Raw genomic sequence first — 27,789 nt, 5'->3', positions numbered from 1 at the left:
CACATTTTAGCAAATAAGCAATACTTTCACTTTTGTTGAAATGTTTACACTGTTGTTACAGAATATTTCGTTTTGCACTATTTTGTATTGGATGTTTATCTTTATTTTTGCACATTTTAAAGCAAAATAAGCAATACTTTTACTTTTGAAATGCTTATACTATTGCAGAATATTAAGATTTGCACTGGATGTTGACTTTTATATTTGCACATTAAAAAGCAAATAAGCTACTTTTAATTTTGTTAAATGTTAAAAGTTTTAAATGTTTACATTGTTACAGAATATTTAGTCATGTTGTTGTCAATGTTGACTGAGTGGCCATACTTCTTTTTTTTGTAAATAAAAGCCATGCCTTTTGAAAAAACGGGCCTACATTTATTTTTTCATCTTCATTTTGAATAAAAAAAATAATCGGTAAAAGGAAAAATAATCTATAGATTAATCCAAAAAAATAATCTATAGATTAACCGATTAATCCAAAAAATAATCTAAAGATTAATCGATAGAAAAATAATCGTTAGCTGCAGCCTTACTCCAATCACTCTATGACAAAAACATAATAATTATTGGAAACTCAAGACCGACATGACATTATGTTCTTTACAAGTGTATGTAAACTTTTGATCGCGACTGTATATATACAGGATTTTTCCTGCGTTCAAAATTGCGTGGCGGCCGCCTCCAGCTAATTTTGTGCTGCCCCCAGCCAGAACGATTGATATCGCTCAACACAGCGTAAAGCTCTGGCTTTGTTGATTGAGCGATTGATAGCAGCTACGTACAGTATTTTAACTGCAGTTGCAGCATTGCGCTACTGTGGAGGCGCTATATCGACATCAGTCCACCAGAAAGACCTGAAGCAACTACCAAAGAAGAAACAGATCGAATCGTGTTTTTTCCCGCTACTTTGTGCATAAGTGACAAGTGGATTTCTGCCATACGGAGCATGATACAGAGGGATCGCTGGACTGCTACAGAACACTCCAGACTGTGCTGTGAACATTTTGTCTCTGGTAAGCGAACACAGCTAGTAGTGTCAGCTTTGTTTCCAACCTTTTCTGACTAATTATAAGAGATTGATTGATTGAAGAATTTATTAGAAGTTTGCATAGGATCAGGTAGAGTTTCATGACGGTACAGATTGACTGGTACAAGGTCAACTAAAAGGAGTTATCCCAAGAGAACATTACAAGCATATCGTGTTTATTGTAAAAAAAAGTTTCCTCCATGTCAGAGTAACGTTTATGTTTTTTAGCGTTGCAGATATGGCAGGCAAAATCAGCCACTACTTTAAAAAGTGATCTCGCGAGGAGGAAAGTCAAGAGTCCAGGTGAAACAGAGCAGAGAAATTAACGTAACAGGCAGTTAAAATGTAATAATTGGTGGTGACAACATGAGGAAATTTTTGTCAGGTCTGAAAGTAGTTCACAAGGGACTGGTGATAGCGAGGGTCAGAATGCAGGACAGGATTGTGATGGTTTGAATGTACATTTTTAAGTTATATTATTATATATTTGTATATTCAATGTTTTTCACAATTGTTTTAAAAATGAAGTAGGCCAACCTAATTACTGTCTGTTTTGCCCCCAGGTCAGTGCCAACACCAAATACACAAGCAGCCGTACAATTGATGAGATGGTAGAGGTCACTGGCCACATTTTGGATGATCAGTTGGTGGCAGAGTTGTCAAAATCCCCAGTGTAGGGATTAATGGTTGACAAGACCACCGAAATCTCTGTCAAAAAGCAACTGGGTCTTGTTGTGAGGTAACATTACTTTGTACTATTAAATGAATTGTATTAAAAATTACTTCAACTAAGAGAGATTTTTAAAAAATGTTTGGCTTTTTAGGACCCAACCATGTGGAAAGCACTGTCGTCCAAACCAGGGTGCTGCATTTGGGTAGAGTGTCTGCTGGGGATGCTGCAACTCTGTATGACAGCATCCTGCGAGTCATCAAAGATGACAACATGCTGCCAACCGACAAGCTAGCCTCCTTTGCAAGTGATGGTGCTGCAGTAATGATAGGTAAATGTTCCTTTTTTTTTTTTTTTTTTGCATTTACCTCTTAGTTATTGACAGTTATTGTTAGAGATGTCCGATAATGGCTTTTTTGACGATATCCGATATTCCGATATTGTTCAACTCTTAATTACCGATACCGATATCAACCGATACCGATATATACAGTCGTGGAATTAACACATTATTATGCCTAATTTTGTTGTGATGCCCCGCTGGATGCATTAAACAATGTAACAAGGTTTTCCAAAATAAATCAACTCAAGTTATGGAAAATATATTTCCATATTTATTATTGAAGTCACAAAGTGCATTATTTTTTTTTAACATGCCTCAAAACAGCAGCTTGGAATTTGGGACATGCTCTCCCTGAGAGAGCATGAGGAGGTTGAGGTGGGCGGGGTTGAGGTAGGGTGGTAGGGGGTAGCGGCGGGTGTATATTGTAGCGTCCCGGAAGAGTTAGTGCTGCAAGGGGTTCTGGGTATTTGTTCTGTTGTGTTTATGTTGTGTTACGGTGCGGATGTTCTCCCGAAATGTGTTTGTCATTCTTGTTTGGTGTGGGTTCACAGTATGGCGCATATTTGTAACAGTGTTAAAGTTGTTTATACGTCCACCCTCAGTGTGACCTGTATGGCTGTTGACCAAGTATGCGTTGCATTCACTTGTGTGTGTGAAAAGCCGTAGATATTATGTGACTGGGCCGGCACGCAAAGGCAGTGCCTTTAAGGTTTATTGGCGCTCTGTACTTCTCCCTACGTCCGTGTACACAGCGGCGTTTTAAAAAGTCATACATTTTACTTTTTGAAACTGATACCGATCATTTTGAAACCGATACCAATAATTTCCGATATGACATTTTAAAGCATTTATCGGCCAATAATATCAGCAGTCCGATATTAGTTATAGTTATTGTTTTTTATTATTTTAGGGAGAAAAGCTGGAGTTGGGAAGAGACTCCTTCCCTGGCCTGATAACCGTACACTGCGTGGCACATCGTCTCAATCTGGCAGTGTCAGACTGCATTAAGAGGCAGAGGGTAGTTCATTACCTCACTAAATATGCCAGGCCTGTTGGAACTATATTCTGGTTCTACCAGGCCTCCAGTAATAGGACCAGCAGTCTCAAGGACTTGGAGAGGCATTTTGAACTCTCCCAAATCAAACTGCAAGTACCGTTATATTAGTTTACATTAACTGTATCACCACCACAACAGTCTGGTTTTACTGAATATTTTTTCATTCATTTTGTTTTCACTACTTTTATTCAGACCAAATCCCTGGAGGAGGTGCTTCTGTGGCTTGTATCTGCAGAATCTGCTGAGCTATATCTCACCCTTAGCCTTGCAGCTGCTATCGCCCTCACAGCCCCTGTCCAGACTGCAGATGTGGAGAGGCTCTTCTCTGCACTCCAAATTGTAATATATGATTGAAAACACTATCACTCTTCATGTCTGTATAAGAATAAATACAAAACTACTTAATGCATGATAAATTGTTTTGTTTAAGGTGAAGACACCTCTGCGCAACAGACTGAAGGAGAGGCACTTGGATGTCTGTTGTAAGGTGGCCATTGATGGACCAGACCAGGAAGCCTTGGACTACAAGGAGTGCATGAGGAGATTCTACAGAATGAAAAAGAGGAGACTAATATGTTCTCTATCTGGTTGCGAGATGTGTGGATAAAGTGTACTTTCAATTTAAAGTTGGCACCTGATTTCAATTTCAATTTAAAGTTGGCACCTGATTTGTGTTTAAACAAATGAACGCTTTAACATGATAATAGTCATATTGTTATTGGAACTCTTTAACTTAAAATATGTTGCCTACAAAAAAAAGTGAGTCAGTTGAATTTAAATACATGCATGACATGGTGCATGGTCAGCATTGCACCACCTCTGCCTCAATTTGAGCCAGGAAAAACCCTGTATATATACAGTATATGTGTGTATATATGTATACCTATAAATGTGTGTGTGTGTGTGTATATGTATATGTGTATATTTATATATATGTATATATATATATTTATTTCTACAATGCAATTTAAAAAAAATAAGATGTCATACATTCTGGATTCATTACACATCAACTGAAATATTGCAAGCCTTTTATTATTTTAATATTGCTGATTATGGCATACAGCTTAAGAAAACTCAAAAATCGTATCTCAAAAAATTTGAATATTTCCTCAGACCAAGTAAAAAAAAAAAGATTTATAACACCAAAACAAAATCAAACATTTGAAAATGTCAATTAATGCACTCAGTACTTGGTTGGGAATCCTTTTGCACGGATACCTGCATCAATGTGGCGTGGCAAGGAGGCAATCAGCCTGTGGCATTGCTGAGGTGTTATGGATGCCCAGGATGCTTCAATAGCGGCCTTTAGCTCATTTGCATTATTGGGTCTGGTGTCTTTCAGCTTCTTCTTCACAATACCCCACAAATTCTCTATGCGGTTCAGGTCAGGGGAGTTGGCAGGCCAATCGAGGACAGTAATGCCGTAGTCAGTACACCAGTAACTGGTGGTTTTGGCACTGTGGGCAGGTGCCAGATCATGCTGGAAAATTAAATCATCATCTCCATAGAGCTTTTCAACAGATGGAAGCATGTAGTGCTCTAAAATCTCTAGAAGCGTCTAGAAAAGAAGCAGTTGGGAAATTGTGTTAGATGTAAATATAAACGGAATACAATGATTTGCAAATCATTTTCAACCCATATTCAGTTGAATATGCTACAAAGACAACATATTTGATGTTCAAACTGAAAACCTTTTTTTTTTGCAAATAATCATTAACTTTAGAATTTGATGCCAGCAACACGTGACAAAGAAGTTGGGAAAGGTGGCAATAAATACTGATAAAGTTGAGGAATGCTCATCAAACACTTATTTGGAACATCCCACAGGTGAACAGGCAAATTGGGAACAGGTGGGTGCCATGATTGGCAGTGTTGGGACTAACGCGTTACTGTAACGCCGTTAGTTTCGGCGGTAACTAGTAATCTAACGCGTTATTTTTTTTATATTCAGTAACTCAGTTACCGTTACTACATGATGCGTTACTGCGTTATTTTACGTTATTTTTTATGTAGTATCGGCTAGAAACTGATGCGCTGCGGTGTCGTTCTTCTGAATCTTCCTCTGTCACAAGCCGGAGAGAAGAAAAGAGCCGTGTGTCTGGGTGTGGGTGCGGGGGCGGGGGGAGACACACGTGATCCGCGGTTTGATATATAAAACAAAACAAAAAGGTTGTCCGCATGCACGTTCAGTCCACACACAGCGTGGTCATGGCGAGCAGAGTAACGGAGGAGCTTGAACGCCCCGCGCCATTTAATCGGTGTGTTTATAGGAGCAGACTCAGTTGTGCAAGACGAGGCTTTTAAACACATGCTGAACGTGCTTGAGCCACATTACGACATCCCGTCGCGCACCCACTTCAGCGATAAGATTGTGCCAGATCTTTATGAGCAGGAGAAGAAAAAAGTTGTGGATGAACTATCCAGAGCATCATCTGTTGCGCTCACGACGGACTGGTGGACGTCCAGGGAAACTATGTGACGATAAGCGCTCACTTCATCACAGCAGACTGGCAGATGAGCAGACACGCTCCCTCTACGAGAGTCACCTTGCACAGGTACTGACACAAGCAGTGGAGGAATGGAAGATAAAGATATCCCAGTCACAAGTGATAATGCCAAAAATCACATAAATGCAGTGAATGAGGCAGGACTGGGACCACAGATAGGTGCTTTGCACATGTAGTGAATTTGGCATCACATCTCAGTCAATAGGATGGATCAGGAAGGAGGTTTCCTAGCACAACAGCTGCTCATGTGCTTAAGACAAAGCAAGAAATGCTAAAGCTGCCTACTCATAAAGCTCATACATGATGTCCCAACGAAGTGGAACTCCACTTATGATATGTTGGAGCAGCAGGCAGCTATATACTCTGCATTGACCCACAAGACCCTGAAGAAAAATGTCAAAGACATCATCAACCTGTCTGATGATGATGTGAGAGTGGCAGAGGAGGTCCTCCAGGTGCTTCAACCCCTCAAAACTGTTACATCTCTACTGAGCACTGAAACTTCACCATCTGTGTCAATGATCCTGCCACTGAAAACAAGGATTCTACAATCCATGACTCCAAGTGTGGAAGACAGCACCATCACTCCAGATATCAGGCTTTATTTCACTATCTATGTATCAAGGAAGATGATGTGCCTTCTTATGTTGCACTTTAAGTTGTTTTTTATTAATGGTCATTGGTCCAAGTTTAAAGAAAGGAGAAATGCCTTTTTATGTTGCACTGTTTTTCATTAATTATGTTAAAATGAAAATAAAAATGCATTTCGAGTTTATCAACAGATTGTATTATTCTCCAGTGCAATAACAGTATTGTAATGAAGGCTAAAAGGGCATTAATGGGAGCTTTAAAAAAAAAGAAGAAAAGAAGAAGTAACTAAATAGTTACTTTTCACAGTAACACATTACTTTTTGATGTAAGTAACTGAGTTAGTAACTGAGTTACTTTTGAAATTAAGTAACTAGTAATTGTAACTAGTTACTGGTTTTCAGTAACTAACCCAACACTGATGATTGGGTATAAAAGTAGATTCCATGAAATGCTCAGTCATTCACAAACAAGGATGGGGCGAGGGTCACCATTTTGTCAACAAATGCGTGAGCAAATTGTTGAACAGTTTAAGAAAAACCTTTCTCAACCAGCTATTGCAAGGAATTTAGGGATTTCACCATCTACGGTCTGTAATATCATCAAAGGGTTCAGAGGATCTGGAGAAATCACTGCACGTAAGCAGCTAAGCCCGTGACCTTCGATCCCTCAGGCTGTACTGCATCAACAAGCGACATCAGTGTGTAAAGGATATCACCACATGGGCTCAGGAACACTTCAGAAACCCACTGTCAGTAACTACAGTTGGTCGCTACATCTGTAAGTGCAAGTTAAAACTCTCCTATGCACGGCGAAAACCGTTTATCAACAACACCCAGAAACGCCGTCGGCTTCGCTGGGCCTGAGCTCATCTAAAATGGACTGATACAAAGTGGAAAAGTGTTCTGTGGTCTGACGAGTCCACATTTCAAATTGTTTTTGGAAACTGTGGACGTCGTGTTCTCCTACGGAGCCCCTAAAGGGACATGGGAATTATTTTTTTTAGACATGTATCTTTCTCGTGGCCACGAGAAACTTTTTATAAAAAAAAAATATATATATATATATATATATATTTTTTTTTTTTTTTGAATTTTTTATAAAAAGTTTCTCGTGCGCACGAGAAACTTTCTCGTGGCCACGAGAAAGCATTGGATGCGTGCTGATGGTTTGGTGTGTGTTAAAATGGCAGTTTAGGAGTTAATATGGCTGTATTTCCAATTAGGACTTTCCCCCATGTGTGTTGTGGCAAAATGTGAATGCTTGATTAGTAGGTGTGAGACAAACACTTTATCTTCCTGGTTATTGTAACGCTACGTGTTTGACATTATTTAAGACGTTATCATGCCCGGGAAAGGACAGTTTTCCTCTTCTGTGGCTGTGGGGGGTGGGCGTGGCTTGCGGACCTGCAGCGAAGCGGAGTGTGTCAGTTAGTCCCATGTTGATGTGATCAAACTTCTTTCTTGCTTGGAAGATACACACACAATTGTAACTGTTATTTCTTCCTGCAAATAATAAATATGTACAACGTGTTTGGATGTATTCATTTATGTAAAATTGTCATTAAATGTAATATTGCCTGACAAAAAGTGATTCGACGTACGTAATATTTTGATATTTACACATCGCATATTTACACACGCGCATCTGACTAGAATACCCTTATGTGCATTACATATATCAACATCAACTACCTACTGTACTGTTTACTTGTTGAAATACCCTTTTTAGAGCAAATATCTACCCATATAATTTAAATGTGTATATATATATATATATATATATATATATATATATATATATATATATATATATATATATATATATATATATACAGTATATACACGCACACACACACATATACATGTATACTGTATAGGAAGAAACACACATACATATATACAGTATACATATATACACACAAACACTAAATTTGACATACAAAAAAACTACTATTTTTAAGAACAAGTTACAGTAATATATAATATATATATACACTACCGTTCAAAAGTTTGGGGTCACCCAAACAATTGTCTGGAATAGCCTTCATTTCTAAGAACAAGAATAGACTGTCGAGTTTCAGATGGAAGTTCTCTTTTTCTGGCCATTTTGAGCATTTAATTGACCCCACAAATGTGATGCTCCAGAAACTCAATCTGCTCAAAGGAAGGTCAGTTTTGTAGCTTCTGTAACGAGCTAAACTGTTTTCAGATGTGTGAACATGATTGCCTTCTGAGCCAATGAGCAAACACATTGTACCATTAGAACACTGGAGTGATAGTTGCTGGAAATGGGCCTCTATACACCTATGTAGATATTGCACCAAAAACTAGACATTTGCAGCTAGAATAGTCATTTCCCACATTAGCAATGTATAGAGTGTATTTCTTTAAAGTTAAGACTAGTTGAAAGTTATCTTCATTGAAAAGTACAGTGCTTTTCCTTCAAAAATAAGGACATTTCAATGTGACCCCAAACTTTTAAACGGTAGAGTATATATATACATGCTTATACATAATATGTATATATATATATATATATATATATATATATATATATATATATATATATATATATATATATATATATATATATATATATATATATATATAGATACATATATATATATATATATATATATATATATATATATATATATATATATATATATATATATATATATATACACATACATACATATATATATATATACACATACATACATACATATATATATATATATATATATATATATATATATATATATATATGCATATATATATATATATTTATATATATATATATATATATATATATACACACATACATACATACATATATATATATATATATATGTATATACACACATACATACATACATATATATATATATATATATATGTATATACACACATACATACATACATATATATATATATATATATATATATATATATATATATATATATATATATATATATATATATATATATATATATATATATATATATATATATATATTATATATACACATATCAATTATATGGGTAGATATTTGTTCTAAAAAGGGTATTTCAACAAGTAAACAGTACAGTAGGTAGTTGATGTTGATATATGTAATGCACATAAGGGTATTCTAGTCAGATGCGCGTGTGTAAATATGCGATGTGTAAATATCAAAATATTACGTACGTCGAATCACTTTTTGTCAGGCAATATTACATTTAATGACAATTTTACATAAATGAATACATCCAAACACGTTGTACATATTTATTATTTGCAGGAAGAAATATCAGTTACAATTGTGTGTGTATCTTCCAAACAAGAAAGAAGTTTGATCACATCAACATGGGACTAACTGACACACTCCGCTTCGCTGCAGGTCCGCAAGCCACGCCCACCCCCCACAGCCACAGAAGAGGAAAACTGTCCTTTCCCGGGCATGATAAAGTCTTAAATAATGTCAAACACGTAGCGTTACAATAACCAGGAAGATAAAGTATTTGTCTCACACCTACTAATCAAGCATTCACATTTTGCAACAACACACATGGGGGAAAGTCCTAATTGGAAATACAGCCATATTAACTCCTAAACTGCCATTTTAACACACACCAAACCATCAGCACGCATCCAATGCTTTCTCGTGGCCACGAGAAACTTTCTCGTGGCCACGAGATACTTTCTCGTGCGCACGAGATACATGTCTAAAAAAAAAAAAATTCCCATGTCCCTTTAGGGGCTCCGTATCCTCCGGAACAAAAAGGAAAAGTATTATCCAGATTGCTATAGGCGCAAAGTTGAAAAGCCAGCATCTGTGATGGTATGGGGGTGTATTAGTGCCCAAGACATGGGTAACTTACACATCTGTGAAGGCACCATTAATGCTGAAAGGTACATACAGGTTTTGGAGCAACGTATGTTGCCATCCAAGCAACGTTACCATGGACGCCCCTGCTTATTTCAGCAATACAATGCCAAGCCACGTGTTACATCAACGTGGCTTCATAGTAAAAGAGTGCGGGTACTAGACTGGCCTGCCTGTAGTCCAGACCTGTCTCCCATTGAAAATGTGTGGCGCATTATGAAGCCTAAAATACCACAACGGAGACCCCCGGACTGTTGAACAACTTAAGCTGTACATCAAGCAAGAATGGGAAAGAATTCCACCTGAGAAGCTTAAAAAATGTGTCTCCTCAGTTCCCAAACGTTTACTGAGTGTTGTTAAAAGGAAAAGCCATATAACACAGTGGTGAACATGCCCTTTCCCAACTACTTTGGCACGTGTTGCAGCCATGAAATTCTAAGTTAATTATTATTTGCAAAAAATAAATAAAGTTTATGAGTTTGAACATCAAATATCTTGTCTTTGTAGTGCATTCAATTGAATATGGGTTGAAAAGGATTTGCAAATTATTGTATTCCGTTTATATTTACATCTAACACAATTTCCCAACTCATATGGAAATGGGGTTTGTATAACAGAAAGCTAAAATGTGGATATTAGCTTTGCATATATTGACCCTTTGGATTAGTTTAGCATCTTTAATGCTTCAAAGTGGACCCAAGCTGTTTGTTTTATACACGTAACAGTGTTTTCTTTATGTTGTGAACAATAAAAAAATGATGTCGTGACTGAATAACTATAATATTGTTTGCCATATGGCTAACGTTATGATGATTAGACTTGCAAAACTATGATTACTGCACTAGATTATCGTAAGGTCATAACAACCCGGGATCCAACTGTTAGACAGAGAAAGCTATTTATTCCAATTACCCCGCCTTCATCTATTAGCACCTCTAACATTGTCTCCGCATCATCCCCTCTGTTTATGAAAATCATTTAGAAAAGTGTTTACCATTAAACCCAGCTTCGAGCCGTTCCTAATGTGATTCCCCGGAGAGAAATCCGACAAGAAATTCCATTAGGGGTCACCAGGAGCACAGTTCAAATCAGATCTTGGTGGTGTTAAACGGTCCAGGTGCTGGGGGCACAGGGTGACATAAGGAGTGGTAGGAGACATAAACATGGTTGATTTAGTTGGGGATAGGGAGCAGCAAAGTGCCAAGCAGAAATAATCGTGATGCTTTGGGGAACATGGAAAGTTATTCTTAGGATGTTAGTGTTTACGTATGTCGGCACCAGAGTTATTAGTGTAAGTCCCCGTCTCTGCACTTGACAAAGTGGTGCAGCTGTTTTTTTGTTTTTAACCCTGAAAAGATCCTGTTCAGTCTTCTATTTTTTAAGAAATTTTGACTGTGTCGAATTAATATAGGTTATAAGAATATAGATTAAAAAAATAGATGCAAAATTAGCCAGCAATTGTCCTCTATCTTTCTTTCAGTTAGCTCAAATTGGCAACGCTACACAAAAACTGACACATTTATTCTTGGTGAATAAAAAATCATATTAAAACCCTTAAAAATGCAATTTTTGATCATCTTAGCATAAACCAGTCCTTCACAAATAGTGGGGTGGGTCACACTGATGGGGTGTGGTGCGATGCTGGGGGGGTAGTGCTTTATCAGTATTACGCAGCATCATGCTTCAAACCCAACTTCGAAAAGCTGTGCACTACAAAACGTGCTCATTGTAGCCATTAATCCTGACGTCAGATTTAAAAAAATCAACACAAATTGTTTGATTTATTTTAGTTTTTAGGTTAAAATGTTTTGTATATTATAGGGGTGTAACGGAATTGTAGATATTGCGGTATTTCGGTTTCAAAGTTCTTCACAATAGACTACATCTCCCAGAATCCTCTGCGCATTGCGGGATTGGCAAGATGGGGCCGTGGAACGCCGTAAGCAGGAAGGTAAGTGTGCTCGTAGAAGATTAGAAGAATAGTTTTTTTTCCCGGACATTTAATCAAAATATAATATAAAAAATATTATAATATATATAATATAATATAATACTGCTAACAAACAAACAAACAATTGTTAGTTAACATTTCTTAGAAAGAGCATACTCCAGACTGATATAAACATGTTCACTGTGGAGGACATTGCTTCTTAGAAATTTAAAGTTCGAAAGACACTAAAGTGAACATTATTGTTTTGAACTGGATGTTTAAAGGCCTACTGAAACCCACTACTACCGACCACGCAGTCTGATAGTTTATATATCAATGATGAAATCTTAACATTATAACACATGCCAATATGGCCGGGTTAACTTATAAAGTGACATTTTAAATTTGCCGCTAAACTTCCGGTTCGAAACGCCTCTGAGGATGACGTATGCGCGTGACGTAGACCGGCGAACACGGGTATGCCTTCCACATTGAAGCCAATACGAAAAAGCTCTGTTTTCATTTCATAATTCCACAGTATTCTGGACATCTGTGTTCGTGAATCTGTTTCAATCATGTTCATTGCATTATGAAGAAGGAAGCTGAGCAAGCAAAGAAGAAAGTTGTCGGTGCGAAATGGACGTATTTTTCGAACGTAGTCAGCCACAACAGTACACATTGTTTACATTCCCGAAAGATGCAGTCAAGATGGAAGAACTCGGAAAACAGAGACTCTAACCAGGAGGACTTTTGACTTCGATACACAGACGCCTGTAGAGAACTGGGACAACACAGACTCTTACCAGGATTACTTTGATTTGGATTCCAAAGACGCAGACGTGCTACTGTGAGTATGCAGCTTTGGCTTCTAAACATTTGATCGCTTGACCGTATGTGCGCAACTTTTTTTTGCGTATGTACGTAACTTTTTAAAAATATATAAGCTTTATGAACCTTGGGTTAGGTGAACGGTCTTTTGGGCTGAATGATTGTGTGTGTTGATCAGGTGTTTGAATTGTATTGGCGTGTTCTATGGAGCTAGGAGCTAGCATAGGAGCTAGGAGCTAGCATAACACGTACCGTACCGTACGTGCGCATCACGTACGTAACTTTTTAAAAATATATAAGCTTTATGAACCTTGGGTTAGGTGAACGGTCTTTTGGGCTGAGTGATTGTGTGTGTTGATCAGGTGTTTGAATTGTATTGGCGTGTTCTATGGAGCTAGGAGCTAGCAGAGGAGCTAGGAGCTAGCGTAACAAACACGCAGGTGTTTTTATGCAGGATTAATTTGTGGCATGTTAAATATAAGCCTGGTTGTGTTGTGGCTAATAGAGTATATATATGTCTTGTGTTTATTTACTGTTGTAGTCATTCCCAGCTGAATATCAGGTCACCCCCGGCTCTCACAGCATCTTCCCTATCTGAATAGCTTCAACTCCCCACTAGTCCTTCACTTGCACTTTACTCATCCACAAATCTTTCATCCTCGCTCAAATTAATGGGGAAATTGTCGCTTTCTCGGTCCGAATCTCTCTCACTTCATGCGGCCATCATTGTAAACAATAGGGAACTTTGCGTATATGTTCAACTGACTACGTCACGCTACTTCCGGTAGGGGCAAACCTTTTTTTTATCAGATACCAAAAGTTGCAATCTTTATCGTCGTTGTTCTATACTAAATCCTTTCAGCAAAAATATGGCAATATCGCGAAATGATCAAGTATGACACATAGAATAGATCTGCTATCCCCGTTTGAATAAAAACAATTAATTTCAGTAGGCCTTTAAGTTGTCACTTTAAAGCAGAGCCGGCCCAAGGCATAAGCGTACTAAGCGCTTATTTAGGGCCTCGCGGCCACCAGGGGGCCCCCATTTGCAATTAACAAATACATTTTTATTTTTATTTTTTGCATGTACGAGTCTGACTGATGATTTCTAAATGATCAAAGATATATTATTGAACAAAAACACAATTTTAGGTCAACAGAGTGCTGCTGCTGATCTAGGCCTAGTGATTCTTCCTGCCTCTCTTTAAATCAGGGGTCACCAACGCGGTGCCCGCGGGCACCAGGTAGCCCGTAAGGACCAGATGAGTAGCCCGCTGGCCTGTTCTAAAAATAGCTCAAATAGCAGCACTTGCCAGTGAGCTGCCTCTATTTTTTAAATTGTATTTATTTACTAGCAAGCTGGTCTCGCTTTGCCCGACATTTTTAATTCTAAGAGAGACAAAACTCAAATAGAATTTGAAAATCCAAGAAAATATTTTAAAGACTTGGTCTTCACTTGTTTAAATAAATTCATTAATTTTTTTACTTTGCTTCTTATAACTTTCAGAAAGACAATTTTAGAGAAAAAATACAACCTTAAAAATGATTTTAGGATTTTTAAACACATATACCTTTTTACCTTTTAAATTCCTTCCTCTTCTTTCCTGACAATTTAAATCAATGTTCAAGTATTTTTATTTTTTTTAATTGTAAAGAATAATAAATACATTTTAATTTAATTCTTCATTTTAGCTTCAGTTTTTTCGACGAAGAATATTTGTGAAATATTTCTTCAAACTTATTATGATTAAAATTCAAAAAAATTATTCTGGCAAATCTAGAAAATCTGTAGAATCAAATTTAAATCTCATTTCAAAGTCTTTTGAATTTCTTTTAAAATTTTTGTTCTGGAAAATCTAGAAGAAATAATGATTAGTCTTTGTTAGAAATATAGCTAATTGGTTCTAACAAAGTGCAGATTGTATTTTAACCTATTTAAAACATGTCATCAAAATTCTAAAATTAATCTTAATCAGGAAAAATTACTAATGATGTTCCATAAATTCTTTTTTTAATTTTTTCAAAAAGATTCGAATTAGCTAGTTTTTCTCTTCTTTTTTTCGGTTGAATTTTGAATTTTAAAGAGTCAAATTTGAAGATGAACTATGTTTCAAAATGTAATTGTCATTTTTTTCGTGTTTTCTCCTCTTTTAAACCGTTCAATTAAGTGTAAATATCATTAATTATTAATAATAACATAGAGTTAAAGATAAATTGAGCAAATTGGCTATTTCTGGCAATTTATTTAAGTGTGTATCAAACTGGTAGCCCTTCGCATTAATCACTACCCAAGAAGTAGCTCTTGCTTTCAAAAAGGTTGGTGACCCCTGCTTTAAATGTAAAGCTGCCTCTGCTGCACCTGTGACGTTTGCCGCCTGCTGCGCAATGCCAGTGCGCACTGGACATCAAAAGCGCAGATAGAGGCAAAACAATGTTACAAAAAAGGACATATCCAACTTGTACCCAAATCTTTGGGTAGCTCTGCGGATAGCCTGCACTCTTCCTGTGACTGTTGCATCTGCAGAGCGGAGCTTTTCCAAGCTCAAATTAATAAAAAACTACTTGAGATCTTCCATGGCTCAAGAAGACTGAGTGGACTGGCAGTGATTAGTATTAATAACAGTGTCGGCCATCAGATTTCTTACAGTGATGTCATAAATGACTTTGCCTCCAGAAAAGCCAGGAAGCACAGGTTTTAAGGAGTGGGTGGAGTGGTGTGGGTGGTGAAGAACAGAGGAACAAATCTGTGATGTGGTGGTCAAATGTGTGAATTAAGGACCTTAATTTAAGGTAGTTTATTGTGATTTTTTTCCCCAAAAAATTATTGCACATCGTTATGTACATTTACATAGTTTTAATATGTAGTAACTTTATATTTATTTATAAACCGTTATGTTACCTTGTTTCTGGTAACTCTGTTCATTAATATTATTTAAGTATTTGCTTGATATTTAATTTAAATATGTTGTTTTTTGTACAATTGAATTTGTTCCTTTTTATATATATTTAAGTGATTTTTTTGTTGCACTTTATTGTTTTACTTGCACTACGAATTATTTTTGCACATTGCTATTTCAGGTTTTTGTTACCAAAAATAATAAAGTGAATCAGAATCAGCTTTATTGTCCAGTTATGTTTAACACACATGGAATTTAACTTCAGTAGACTGCGCTCTCTTTGTACAAAGTAAACATTAAATATGAACAATTAACTAAAAATATAAACTAGTAATTAAAGACTAATATGTACAAGACTGTACTGTAAATACAAAGCTTTATCACTTGGACTGTTCAACCCCAGGCCACTCTTGTAGCTGAATGTATTCTACATTTTAAGATTAGGAACCATATGTGGCTGTCAGGCTTGGGCGAATGAAGGGACTCAGATGCAGAGAGGGGAGGTTCTAAATAAGGCTTTTATTTTGAAAATAACTCTGAACCTCCAGAGCAGAAAATATACAATCACTATGAGGTTCTACTATATCAAAAAACGTTTCCAAAAAGGGAAAAAAAACAAAAATCACTCCAACGGAGGAATAGACAAAAATAAGACAAATATAACTAGCAACGAATCTGCTATAAAAAACTTTAACAAAAAGCGCTCCAAACGGAGGAAGAAATAAAGGACTATCAAAACTTACTACTCTCGCAATTATTCTAACATTTATATAAACAAAAATCACTCAAACTTTGAGGAAGGAAATAATTAAAGAAAAATCATAACTCACCACTGCGGTTGAAAAAGGTTAAATAACAAAGGTCGCTCTAAGGGAGGAAAAAGTTAACTCAAAATTACAGCTTGAAAAACGCTGGATAAACATACGTGGTCGTGGGACGAGGCAAGACAAGAACATGAACTAGGATGCAAGACAGGCACGAAGGATCGAGACAATCTGGCACAGAACAAGGGGAGGGATGAGCTTATATGGAACATGAGGGTAATGGGAAACAAGTGGAAACAATCAAGGGTCAGGGATGACGTCAGACTGGTGACACAAGAGGAAGGGCCCGTGATCTGAAACAAGAGGAGATGCTTTTTCAAAATAATACATGCAAATCACAAGACAGAAAAAACCAAGACAAGACTCTCCTCACCGCGGTGTGACAGTGGCACTCTGGACATCATTCGTTCATTCATTGGTATTATTTATGTTCTTAACTGGGCCACCCCCATATCTTTATAAATGACATGTCATTTGTAAAGACATGCCAGGCTGACAATAGGATAATGTAAACAACACTGCCAGAGCCGCAATGAGTTTATAGTAGGTGTGTGAATGATCAACAATCAATATTATTGGCAGAAATAGAGGGCCCCAAAATCAAATTTTGCTTAGGGCCCCTTGGAGACTTGGGCCGGCACTGCTTTAAAGGCACTCAACTGTAAGTTTAAAAAAAATGCTTGCTAGAAACAATGGATGATCCTGCACAGTTCTTTGCATTTAAAATACATGTTTTTAGTATGATTAGAACATTTTTAACATTATGTTTGTGTTCAATTGCTGTTATTTTGTTTATTCTAAACATTCACGCCACTTCATTTTGCACATTATGACATTTAAGTCTTAAATGTTAATAAATTATTTGTTGTTGTTCGTTGATCTATATTTTTCTTTTTTGTTTTCATTAATGCTAATAAGTATAGAATATTATATAGATGTGTACTTACATCAATTCTTTAGATGAATTATACTATTTATAGTTGATATTGTTATTGTGGCCAAACAACTAAATTTTTGTTTCATCTGATCACAGAACTTTCCTCCAGAAGGTGTTATCTTTGTCCATGTGATGTCAGATGAAAAATGAGCTGTTTGGCCACAATACCCAGCAATATGTTTGGAGGAGAAAAGGTGAGGCCTTTAATCCCAGGAACACCATGCCTACCGTCAAGCATGGTGGTGGTAGTATTTTGCTCTGGGCCTGTTTTGCTGCCAATGGAACTGGTGCTTTACAGAGAGTAAATGGGACAATGAAAAAGGAGGATTACCTCTAAATTCTTCATGACAACCCAAAATCATCAGCCCAGAGTTTGTATCTCGGGCGCAGTTGGGTGTTCCAACAGGACAATGACCCCAAACACACGTTAAAAGTGGTAAAGGAATGGCTAAATCAGGCCAGAATTAAGGTTTTAGAATGGCCTTCCCAAAGTCCTGACTTTGTGACGTGTGTACAATGCTGAAGAAACAAGTCCATGTCAGAAAACCAACAAATTTAGCTGAACGGCACCAATTTTGTCAAGAGGAGTGGTCAAAAATTCAACCAGAAGCTTGCCAGAGGCTTGTGGATGGCTACCAAAAGTGCCTTATTGCAGTGAAACTTGCCAAGGGACATGTATCCAAATATTAACATTGCTGTATGTATACTTTTGACCCAGCAGATTTGGTCACATTTTCAGTAGACCCATAATAAATTCATAAAAGAACCAAACTTCATGAATGTTTTTTGTGACCAATAAGTATGATTGGAGACTCAAGACAGCCATGACATGATGTTCTTTACAAGTGTATGTAAACTTTTGACCACGACTGTATTTATGTTTCCAGTGTAAAACGTTTTTAAGTGGAAAAATATTCATAAAACTAGATGAGGCAATTCCTGAAGGAATTGCGTGTGAATGTTCCAATGCTAAAGTTGAAGTGAAATGCTGATAGAATGTAGTATGAATGTGAGAATAGTTTGAATGTTGGAATTGTTTGAATGTTGAAGAGTTAGAGCTTCCAGGAAAAACGGGATTTGATTTGGAACTTGGGAAAGTGTTAGTTTGAATGTCCAGGATGAGTTGAATGGGTTGAAGGTGGAATGGTTTGAATAGGTTGAAAAATGTGGGGATTGTGGAAGTTTGAAAAATGGACAATTCATTTTGAATGGGGAAAATGAAAAAAAAAAAAAAAAGGAATTATAGGAAATCCTGGAACTTTTTTAGAATTGTTGAAGTAGAGCACATAATTTCCAAACCGGCTGAATATTTTGAAGTTGGAACAGATGAAAAATGTGGGAGTAGTAGAACTTTGAAGAATGTCCCATTGATTTCATTGGGAATTTCCAAAAAATGTGGGAATTTCGGGAAAAGCGGGATTTTTTTCAAAAATGATTTAAAAAACGTGAATGGTCTGAATGAGTTGAAATGGTTGGTGTTGGAATTTTTCAAATCGGTCGAGAAATGTTGAATTCAAAAATGGTATTACGGAATTTCTGGAAAACCGGGAATTTTTCCAATTCAAAAAATGTTGGTTTTTGTCCTGATTAAGGGGAATGTTTTGACGGTGGAACGGTTGAAATGCGTTGAAAAATGTAGAAGGAGTAGTCGCCAGAAAAATGGGTGGAAATAGGGCTTTGGAAAACCAGGGATTCTGGAAAATCCTGGAATTTTTTTTGAACTTGGAAAAAGGGTAGTTTGAATTTCCAGCATGGTGGAATATGTTGAAGGTGGAATGCTTTGAATCGGTTGAAAAATGTGGGAATTAGGAAAGTTTGGAAAATGGCCAATTCATTTTGAATGGGAAAATTGTTAAGTCTAGTTAAAGTTAAAGTACCAATGATTGTCACACACACACTAGGTGTGGTGAAATTTGTCCTTTGCATTTGACCCATCCCCTTGTTCACCCCCTGGGAGGTGAGGGGAGCAGTGGGCAGCAGCGGTGGCTGCGCCCGGAAATCATTTTGGTGATTTAACCCCCAATTCCAACCCTTGATGCTGAGTGCCAAGCAGGGAGGTAATGGGTCCCATTTTTATAGTCTTTGGTAGGACTCGGCCAGGGTTTGAACTCACAACCTACCGATCTCAGGGCGAACACTCTAACCACTAGGCCACTGAGTAGGAAAACCTGGGAAATCTGGGTATTTTTGGAATTTGTCAAGGGAAAGCCCGCGATTCCCGAATAGGCTGAACAGTTTGAAGTTGGATCGGGTGAAAAATGTGGAAGGTAGAGCGCGCCAAAATCTGGAAGAGAAGAAGAAGTAGAAGAATAAATAGATGAATTCTGGTGTAGAAAACCATATGTGTGAATGCTTTGGAGCATTCACACATATGGTTTTAACAATAATGTTAGAGACGTTTTCGGGATGCTGACATTTTTTGACTGTGCGTTTTTGTTCTATATCTGACACTATCCATCCATCAATTTTCTACCGCTTGTCCCTTTCGGGGTCGCGGGGGGTGCTGGAGCCTATCTCAGCTGCATTCGGGCGGAAGACGGGGTACACCCTGGACAAGTCGCCACCTCATCGCAGGGCCTTCACAGATAGACATTCACACTCACATTCACACTCTGGGGCAGGGGTGTCAAACTCAAATACAGAGTGGGCCACAATTTAAAACTGAACAAAGCCGCGGGCCAAGGTTGAACAAATTAACCTTTTTAATAGGGACCCAAACAAGTTTTGCATTGAATATTGAACAAGCAAGGCTTAAATAACTTTATAGTGACATGCAAAATCGAGTTTCAAATAATAATAATAATAATAATTAAAAAATATCAATGGCATATCAAATAAAATGTAAATAAAAATTGAATGCCTCCTTTCTATTTGCAGCCTTCTGAGGTAAATATCAAAATCAACTTTTTCCACAGGCTAATAATACATTTGAAAATAAAATAACAATAATTAATGAATCAAACATTCAAGCCTTGAAGTAGCAAGAGAAATTGCATGAATAAAACGTTAATAATTGCTCAGTTTGCTACACTGATTTGCTTTAACACTGAATATGGAACAAGCAACGCTTATATAACTTAATAGTGCAAAATCAACTTTCAAAAAACAAACAAAAAAACATCAATGGTATATTAAATAAAATTTAAATAAAAAATATAATGCCTCTTTTCTATTTGCATCCTTCTGAGGTAAATATCAACACTAACTTGGTGGGCGGGGGCGGGGTTTGGTGTTAGTGGGGGGTGTATATTGTAGCGTCCTGGAAGAGTTAGTGTTGCAAGGGGTTCTGGGTATTTGTTCTGTTGTGTTTATGTTGTGTTACGGTGCGGATGTTCTCCCGAAATGTGTTTGTCATTCTTGTTTGGTGTGGGTTCACAGCGTGGCGCATATTTGTAACAATGTTAAAGTTGTTTGTACGGCTACCCTCAGTGTGACCTGTATGGCTGTTGACCAAGTATGCATTGCATTCACTTGTGTGTGTGTGTGTGTGTGTAAAAGCAGCATATAGGATGTGTCTGGGCCAGCACGCTGTTTGTATGGAGGAAAAGCGGACGTGTTGACAGGTTGTAGAGGGCGATGAAGGCAGTGCCTTTAAGGCACGCCCCCAATATTGTGGAAATCAGGAGAAATTCGGGAGAATGGTTGCCCCGGGAGATTTTTGGTAGGGGCACTGAAATTCGGGAGTCTCCCGGGAAAATCGGGATGGTTGGCAAGTATGAGTAATAGCGATGAATGCGGTGTTAATAATACCGGCGGGCCAGGTCTAATGTTAATTTGATATTACCTCAAGGTCCAAATGAAATTACACGGCGGGCCAGAGTTTGACACCCATGCTCTAGGGCCAATTTAGTGTTGCCAATCAACCTATAAGAAGAAAAAAAATCCACATTGCTGCCAATCATCGTCCAACCTCAGGGTTTGATTATAATAATAAAAAACATATGTGTGAATGCTTTGGAGCATTCACACAATAAGCAAATAATTTTTTATTTGTTTTTTTTATGGACATTATACTGTACATTTTTAAACCGGCAACATTTTGGTCGTAAAAACATAATTAATTGATCAATATATTTCAGGTTAAAGTTTAAAAATAAATATTGACTCAAAATGGGAAAATAATGTATGATTCGTATAATATTTAAGTTTTGCTCATTTTAGAGACCTCTTAAAGGCCTACTGAAATGAATTGTTTTTATTTAAACGGGGATAGCAGATCCATTCTATGTGTCTTACTTGATCATTTCGCGATATTGCCATATTTTTACTGAAAGGATTTAGTAGAGAACAACGACGATAAAGGTCGCAACTTTTGGTCACTAATAACAAAAAAGCCTTGCCTGTACCGGAAGTAGCGTGACGTCATCGGAGGAAGGACTCCTCACAATTCCCCATTGTTTACAATGCAGCGAGAGAGATTCGGACCGAGAGAGATTCGGACCGAGAAAGCGACGATTACCCCATTAATTTGAGCGAGGATGAAAGATTCGTGGATGTGGAAAGTGAGAGTGAAGGACTACAGTGCAGTGCAGGTTGTATCTTTTTTCACTCTGACTGTAACTTAGGTACAAGCTGGCTCATTGGATTCCACACTTTCTCCTTTTTCTATTGTGGATCACGGATTTGTATTTTAAACCACCTCGGATACTATATCCTCTTGAGAATGAGAGTCGAGAACGCGAAATGGACATTCACAGTGACTTTTATCTCCACGACAATACATCGGCGAAGCGCTTTAGCTACTGAGCTAACGTGATAGCATCGGGCTCAAATGCAGATAGAAACAAAATAAATAAATCCCTGACTGGAAGGATAGACAGAAGATCAACAATACTATTAAACCATGGACATGTAAATACACGGTTAATAATTTCCAGCTTGGCGAAGCTTAACAATGCTGTTGCTAACGACGCCATTGGAGCTAACTTAGCAACGGGACCTCACAGAGCTATGATAAAAACATTAGCCCTCCACCTACGGAGATGACAACAGAGCTTTTTTGTATTGGATTCAATGGGGTACCAATACTTCCGTTTCAACGATTGACGTCACGCGCATACGTCATCATACATAGACATGTTCAACCGGAAGTTTAGCGGGAAATTTAAAATTGTACTTTATAAGTTAACCCGGCCGTATTGGCATGTGTTGCAATGTTAAGATGTCATCATTGATATATAAACTATCAGACTGCGTGGTCGGTAGTAGTGGGTTTCAGTAGGGCTTTAAGGGTTAATTTTTTTCCTTTTGGGTGTCCTGCATGCATCATATTCTGCATCTGCTGTGAGTAATATGTATACGAGTGGAATCCCCTTCACTCTGTCATGACATGCATCATAGCGTCCTGCACGTCTTATTATGTGGACCAGCCTGTCCCGCACTGAGTGGAGTGGCACTGGCTTCCCCATGGCGCAGGTCTGCTGCTGCCAGCTCGGGTTCCGTTCCAGTTCTCAGGAAACCTGCGCTCCAGCCGAGAGGGCTTGGCAGATACAGCCGAGCAGCCTGCAAGCGGAGCGGGCGGGCAAGGCCTTGATATGGAGACATAGAGAACAAGATGTAAGGAGGACATGTGGGTTAGTTAGTTCAGAGGTCAGGAATGAAAGAAAAAAGGAGGAAAGAGGAGAGCACTACAGAGAAAAGAGAGAGACGGGGTGACATTTGGGGGATTTGCAGGTGCAGCTTGAACAAGCAGTGACCTTAATGGTGCATTAAATCCAGCTGTTGCTTCTCCAGACTTTTCCTCAATCCCCCTAACACCTTCAAACTCGCAAATACATCACAGGCGGTCCACACAAGAGGGGCCTGGAGTTGTAGCAGCAAGGACCGTGAAGGGACTTTAGGGGTTTTGTGTAGCAGTACAGACTTTCCATCTTATATTCCCTGTGTCAATATGAACGGTGTCAGTGTGGAGACACATATTAAGTCTCAAGTCTGTGCAGCCAGAGAGAGAGAGAGATAACAAAAGACTCCAAAACAGGAAGCCCTCTGTTTCCTGAGCGGTGCCGTTCATTAGACGTGTTTCTGGAAGAGGAAAGGGTGACTAAAAACGCATCACCGTGTCCGTGCAGGGTTCAGGTGGAAGTGCAGTGTGTGAAAAAAAAAAAAGACAAAAAGAAACATTATGTCCTCTTTTCAATCAAAGTTTTCTTTGCACATTTTTATTTAATTAATCTTTTTTAATGATTTATTGTTATTAAATGTTTGACTTTTCATAATTTTTGTTCATGTAAATGTTTTTAACATGTACCTTTTGCAATTTATAAGATGATTTTTAAAATTAGAATAGATTTCTTTATCTATCATATTAACTTTATACCATCATTTAAATCACATTAAATTTGTCATAATTTTAAGTTTCTAATTTACTGTCATAAATTAAATTACATTAAATTATGGTACATTAAATTTGTTTACATTTAATATAAATTAAGTCCCAATAAATAAATAAATAAAAATAATATACTAAATAATGAGTAATAAAGACAACAATTTGAATAGTTTGAGGATGTTATTTTTATTTGATTTAGGTCCCACTAAGTAATCCTTTCATTTTTCTCATAATTTTAAGTTTCCAACTTAATGTCATAAATTAAATTACATTAAATTATGGTACATTAAATGTGTTTACATTTAATATAAATTAAGTCCCAATAAATAAATAAATACAAATAATATACTAAATACTGAGTAATAAAGACAAAAATTTGAATAGTTTGAGGATGTTATTTTTATTTTATTTAGGACCCACTAATTAACCCTTTCATTTTTCTCATAATTTTAAGTTTCTAACTTAATATCATAAATTAAATTACATAAAATTATGGTACATTACATTTGTTTACATTTAATATAAATTAAGTCCCAATAAATAAATACAAATAATAAACTAAATACTGAGTAATAAAGACAACAATTTGAATAGTTTGAGGATGTTATTTATATTTTATTTAGGACCCACTAACTAACCCTTTCATTTTTCTCATAATTTTAAGTTTCTAACTTACTGTCATAAATTAAATTACATTAAATTGTGGTGTGTTAAATTACATGTAATTAAATTAAATGACAATTTAAAAAAAATTAAACCTAATACTGAGTAACAAAAAAAAATGACTACCACTAATTAATTTGGGGAGCTTAAAAAAGAAATAGACCTACTGATTCATAACTAATTTAAAATGTTTTCCCTTATTTTCAAATTTACAATATTCTAAGTTCCTACCATAAAATTAACGTAATTTAGATTTTCTTACTCTTTAATTGTAGCTTCACACCATGAAGAAAATGTAATTGAAATGACATGCAATAAAATGCTGAATCTAATAATACAAAATCATTTATTTGATGTAAGACACTTAACACTCAATTGTTTTAATTTAGAATATTCTACTGTACATGAATACCATTTAAATTGCATGCAATTCAAATTATTAAAAAATAATTAAATCACAGTTACTGTATTTCATCACCATTTTTTAAGGGTTTGCTGCTTTGTGGAATTGCCAGACATTTTAATTGCATACTTTTCTACTAAATTACACAATTTTTGGTAGTAATTTCAAGTAAATGTACAAAAACAGTTTGTATCTTGTGAGACTAATGCAGCACTTCATGCTTTCACATGACTACTTTAAGGAGAAACTTTGTGCAAGGACTTTACAAGACAGCTGAGGTGACTGCGTATCAAAAATAGACGCATCAGGGCGTGGTGATAAAGTTCATCAGGGGTCCCCGGTTCCAAGCGGGGGGCGGGGGGGCCTCTTGAACTCTTTTGACAAGCGTAATTGCCGGCGACGACGTTTTCCGTTCGGTTGGACGACAGTTGTGGGAGGTGATGGCTTCTCAGGCCGCTCGGGGATGGGTGCAAAGGTCAGAGTGTGGTCAAGTGTGACCAGGGCACATGCACTTGTCCCCTCGCCCTCTTTTAAGGACACACACCTGTTTAGGCTGCTTGTGGGACGCGCCGTGCAGGAATGCGACTCCTCCCGACCCCCTTCAGCTCTCAGCGCTGTCCTAATGGATCCCATCACGCCATCACACCACCGTGTTTGCCCCGCTCCTGCTTTGTTTGCTGACCTTTACGGGACGCCGTTCTGTATTATCTTCAGGGCGCGTGCAGTGCACATGCACAGGCAACAATGTGTGTGTGATCCGATGCTTGTTGTCAGTGTAAAAAGCCACTAACAAAGCTTGATGACGTCCCCTCGCCTCCGCCTTCTTATCTGTCCTCAATGCCCTTTTGCATTAGCATTATTGACAGTGGAACTAATTGGTTCCAAAAGTTCCCCTGGGGACATTCCCAACCCCACTGCACAATTTTTCCTCGTAGGTCAGGCATCGATTACGGATGTATCAATGTGGGTCAACACGGCGTTCTGGGGCTACACGCCTAGATTGGATTGAACTGACACAATGAGCAGTGTTTCCCACAGGACTGCAATCTATTTGTGGTGGAGGATAAGCTCATCATCTAATTTGCATAAGTTGACATAAACATTTATTTATTTATTTTTCTCACAAAAAAAAGACATAGTAGCATGGTAGCTCTTTTAGATGGCAGCACCCGATGCTCTTGGAGAAGAGCCCTGCGTGCCTTGAGTCTGCAAAAGTCTCTAATTCAGTGGTTCTTAACCTGGGTTCGATCGAACCCCAGGGGTTCGGTGAGTCGGCCTTGGGGGTTTGGCGGAGCCTGCGCCGCGGAGGTCAAGACACGCCCAACTCATCGTGTAAATACAAACTTCTCCCTATCGGCGTATTATGGAAACCCCCAAACAATGTTCCCTCTAATTTTCCATATGCGTGAGCAAACGCAAAAACTCCTTGAGCATTCAGCGGAGCACATGTGAGCGCCGTCAGACGTGCAAATGCACTGTGGCCACACCAGCAGCACACCTGTCTCAAACCTGACTAAATAACAAGTTACATTTTTTATTATTATAATCAAATGACAGCAGTCATTTCCATGAGATAATTTTGTAATATAAGTGTTTTGGCCCACTTACAATGACAATAACAACAAATATTGTTTTTCTTGAACTGTGTACTAGTATTGTATGTCTTTGGAAATTATTTGTACCCCTTTCAGATGTCGCATTTAGTTCCCACTAAAACATTGACATGTTGCACAATAAGATGTAAACATGGGATCATATGTGCATTCCTGTAACTTTCTGTTTGTAAAATATATATTTATTAGTATTTCTATAATATAATAACTAGAGATGTCGATATTATCGGTTGATAAATGCTTTAAAAAGTAATATCGGAAATTATCGGTATCGTTTTTTTTATTATCGGTATCGGTATTTTATTTATTTATTTTGTATTTTATTTGTTTTATTAAATCAACATAAAAAACACAAGATACACTTATAATTAGCCGGCTGTGGGTGTGGGGCTGGGCCCTTATGGCTTTTTGCCGGATGGGGTGCCTGGTGGGTGGTGGGCGGGGGGGCCTGGACGTGCGGGTAAGGCTGCGGGGTTTGGTGGCGCTGGACACTGTTGGCAACCAGGCCTCATGTTTATTTTTATTTTATTTTATTTAAAGGGTTTATTTTATTTTATTTATTATTATTATTATTATTATTATTATTATTTTTATTTTTATTTTTTATTTTTTATTTTTAAATTTTTTTTATTTTTATTTTTATTTTATTTATTTATTTGTTTTAATTTAATTTAATTTAATTTTATTTTAATTTTTTAATTTTTTTTTGTTTTGTTTTAGTGTATGTATGTGTGTGTATATGTGTGCATATGTATATGTACGTAGGTGTATATATATATGTGTGTGTGTGTGTGTGTATGTGTATATGTATATGCATGCATGTGTGTATGTGTATGTATGTGTATATACATATATGTATGTATATGTGTATGTGTGTATGTATGTGTGTATGAACGTGTAGGTGTGTGTATGGGTGTGGATGTCCGGTGGATCGATTGGCCTGTATGTGGATGAGTTGGGGTAGGTGGGTTGGTGGCCTCTGTGGTAGCTGGGGGTGTGTGTTGTTATGGTTTACGGCAGGGGTGGGCAATTAATTTTTACCGGGGGCCGCATGAGCTACCCGAGCACTGCTAGAGGGCCACATCGACAATATTTCAATTAAATTTTGCTCAATATTATTTTTGATCATCATCGGCAGTCACTCGTAGTCGAGTATGACTGTCCTCAGAATGGATGGATTCCCATTCGGGAGGACGCCTGCGCGTGACGTCTTTTAGCGTGGGGAGACTGATGCGCCTGCAGCCACCACACGGTCCTTGGCAGAGAGGGGCCTTGATCCAGTGGCATGGATCCATGACGA

At 37.4% G+C, this 27,789-nt stretch overlaps 1 protein-coding gene and 1 long non-coding RNA gene across 2 annotated transcripts; both read left to right on the top strand.

Moving 5' to 3' along the window:
* Positions 1-623: 623 nt before the first annotated feature.
* On the top strand, positions 624-1,448 carry LOC133649673 (uncharacterized). Its single transcript, XR_009826114.1, has 3 exons — positions 624-1,013; positions 1,256-1,330; positions 1,413-1,448. It is a non-coding gene; the product is annotated as an uncharacterized LOC133649673 (long non-coding RNA).
* Positions 1,449-1,710: 262 nt separating this feature from the next.
* On the top strand, positions 1,711-3,915 carry LOC133649928 (zinc finger protein 862-like). The gene is made up of 5 exons (XM_062046645.1): positions 1,711-1,766; positions 1,889-2,018; positions 2,951-3,186; positions 3,290-3,436; positions 3,528-3,915. Exons 1-5 carry the CDS (start codon positions 1,711-1,713, stop codon positions 3,529-3,531), a joined length of 573 nt encoding a protein of 190 aa, XP_061902629.1. The 3' UTR covers positions 3,532-3,915.
* Positions 3,916-27,789: the final 23,874 nt, after the last annotated feature.

This window comes from Entelurus aequoreus, linkage group LG05, assembly GCF_033978785.1.
Source record: "Entelurus aequoreus isolate RoL-2023_Sb linkage group LG05, RoL_Eaeq_v1.1, whole genome shotgun sequence".
Taxonomy (NCBI): Eukaryota; Metazoa; Chordata; class Actinopteri; order Syngnathiformes; family Syngnathidae; genus Entelurus; species Entelurus aequoreus.
Note: the sequence above shows the minus strand (reverse complement) of the source record. Positions and strands in the feature narration are given on the sequence as shown.

Excerpts from the sequence above, each read along its gene's own strand:
- LOC133649928 (XM_062046645.1), top strand. The coding sequence starts at position 1,711 with ATGGTTGACAAGACCACCGAAATCTCTGTCAAAAAGCAACTGGGTCTT. Across the intron at positions 2,019-2,950 it reads TTGCAAGTGATGGTGCTGCA|GGAGAAAAGCTGGAGTTGGG; the intron begins GTAATGATAGGT and ends TTATTATTTTAG. Across the intron at positions 3,187-3,289 it reads GAACTCTCCCAAATCAAACT|ACCAAATCCCTGGAGGAGGT; the intron begins GCAAGTACCGTT and ends ACTTTTATTCAG.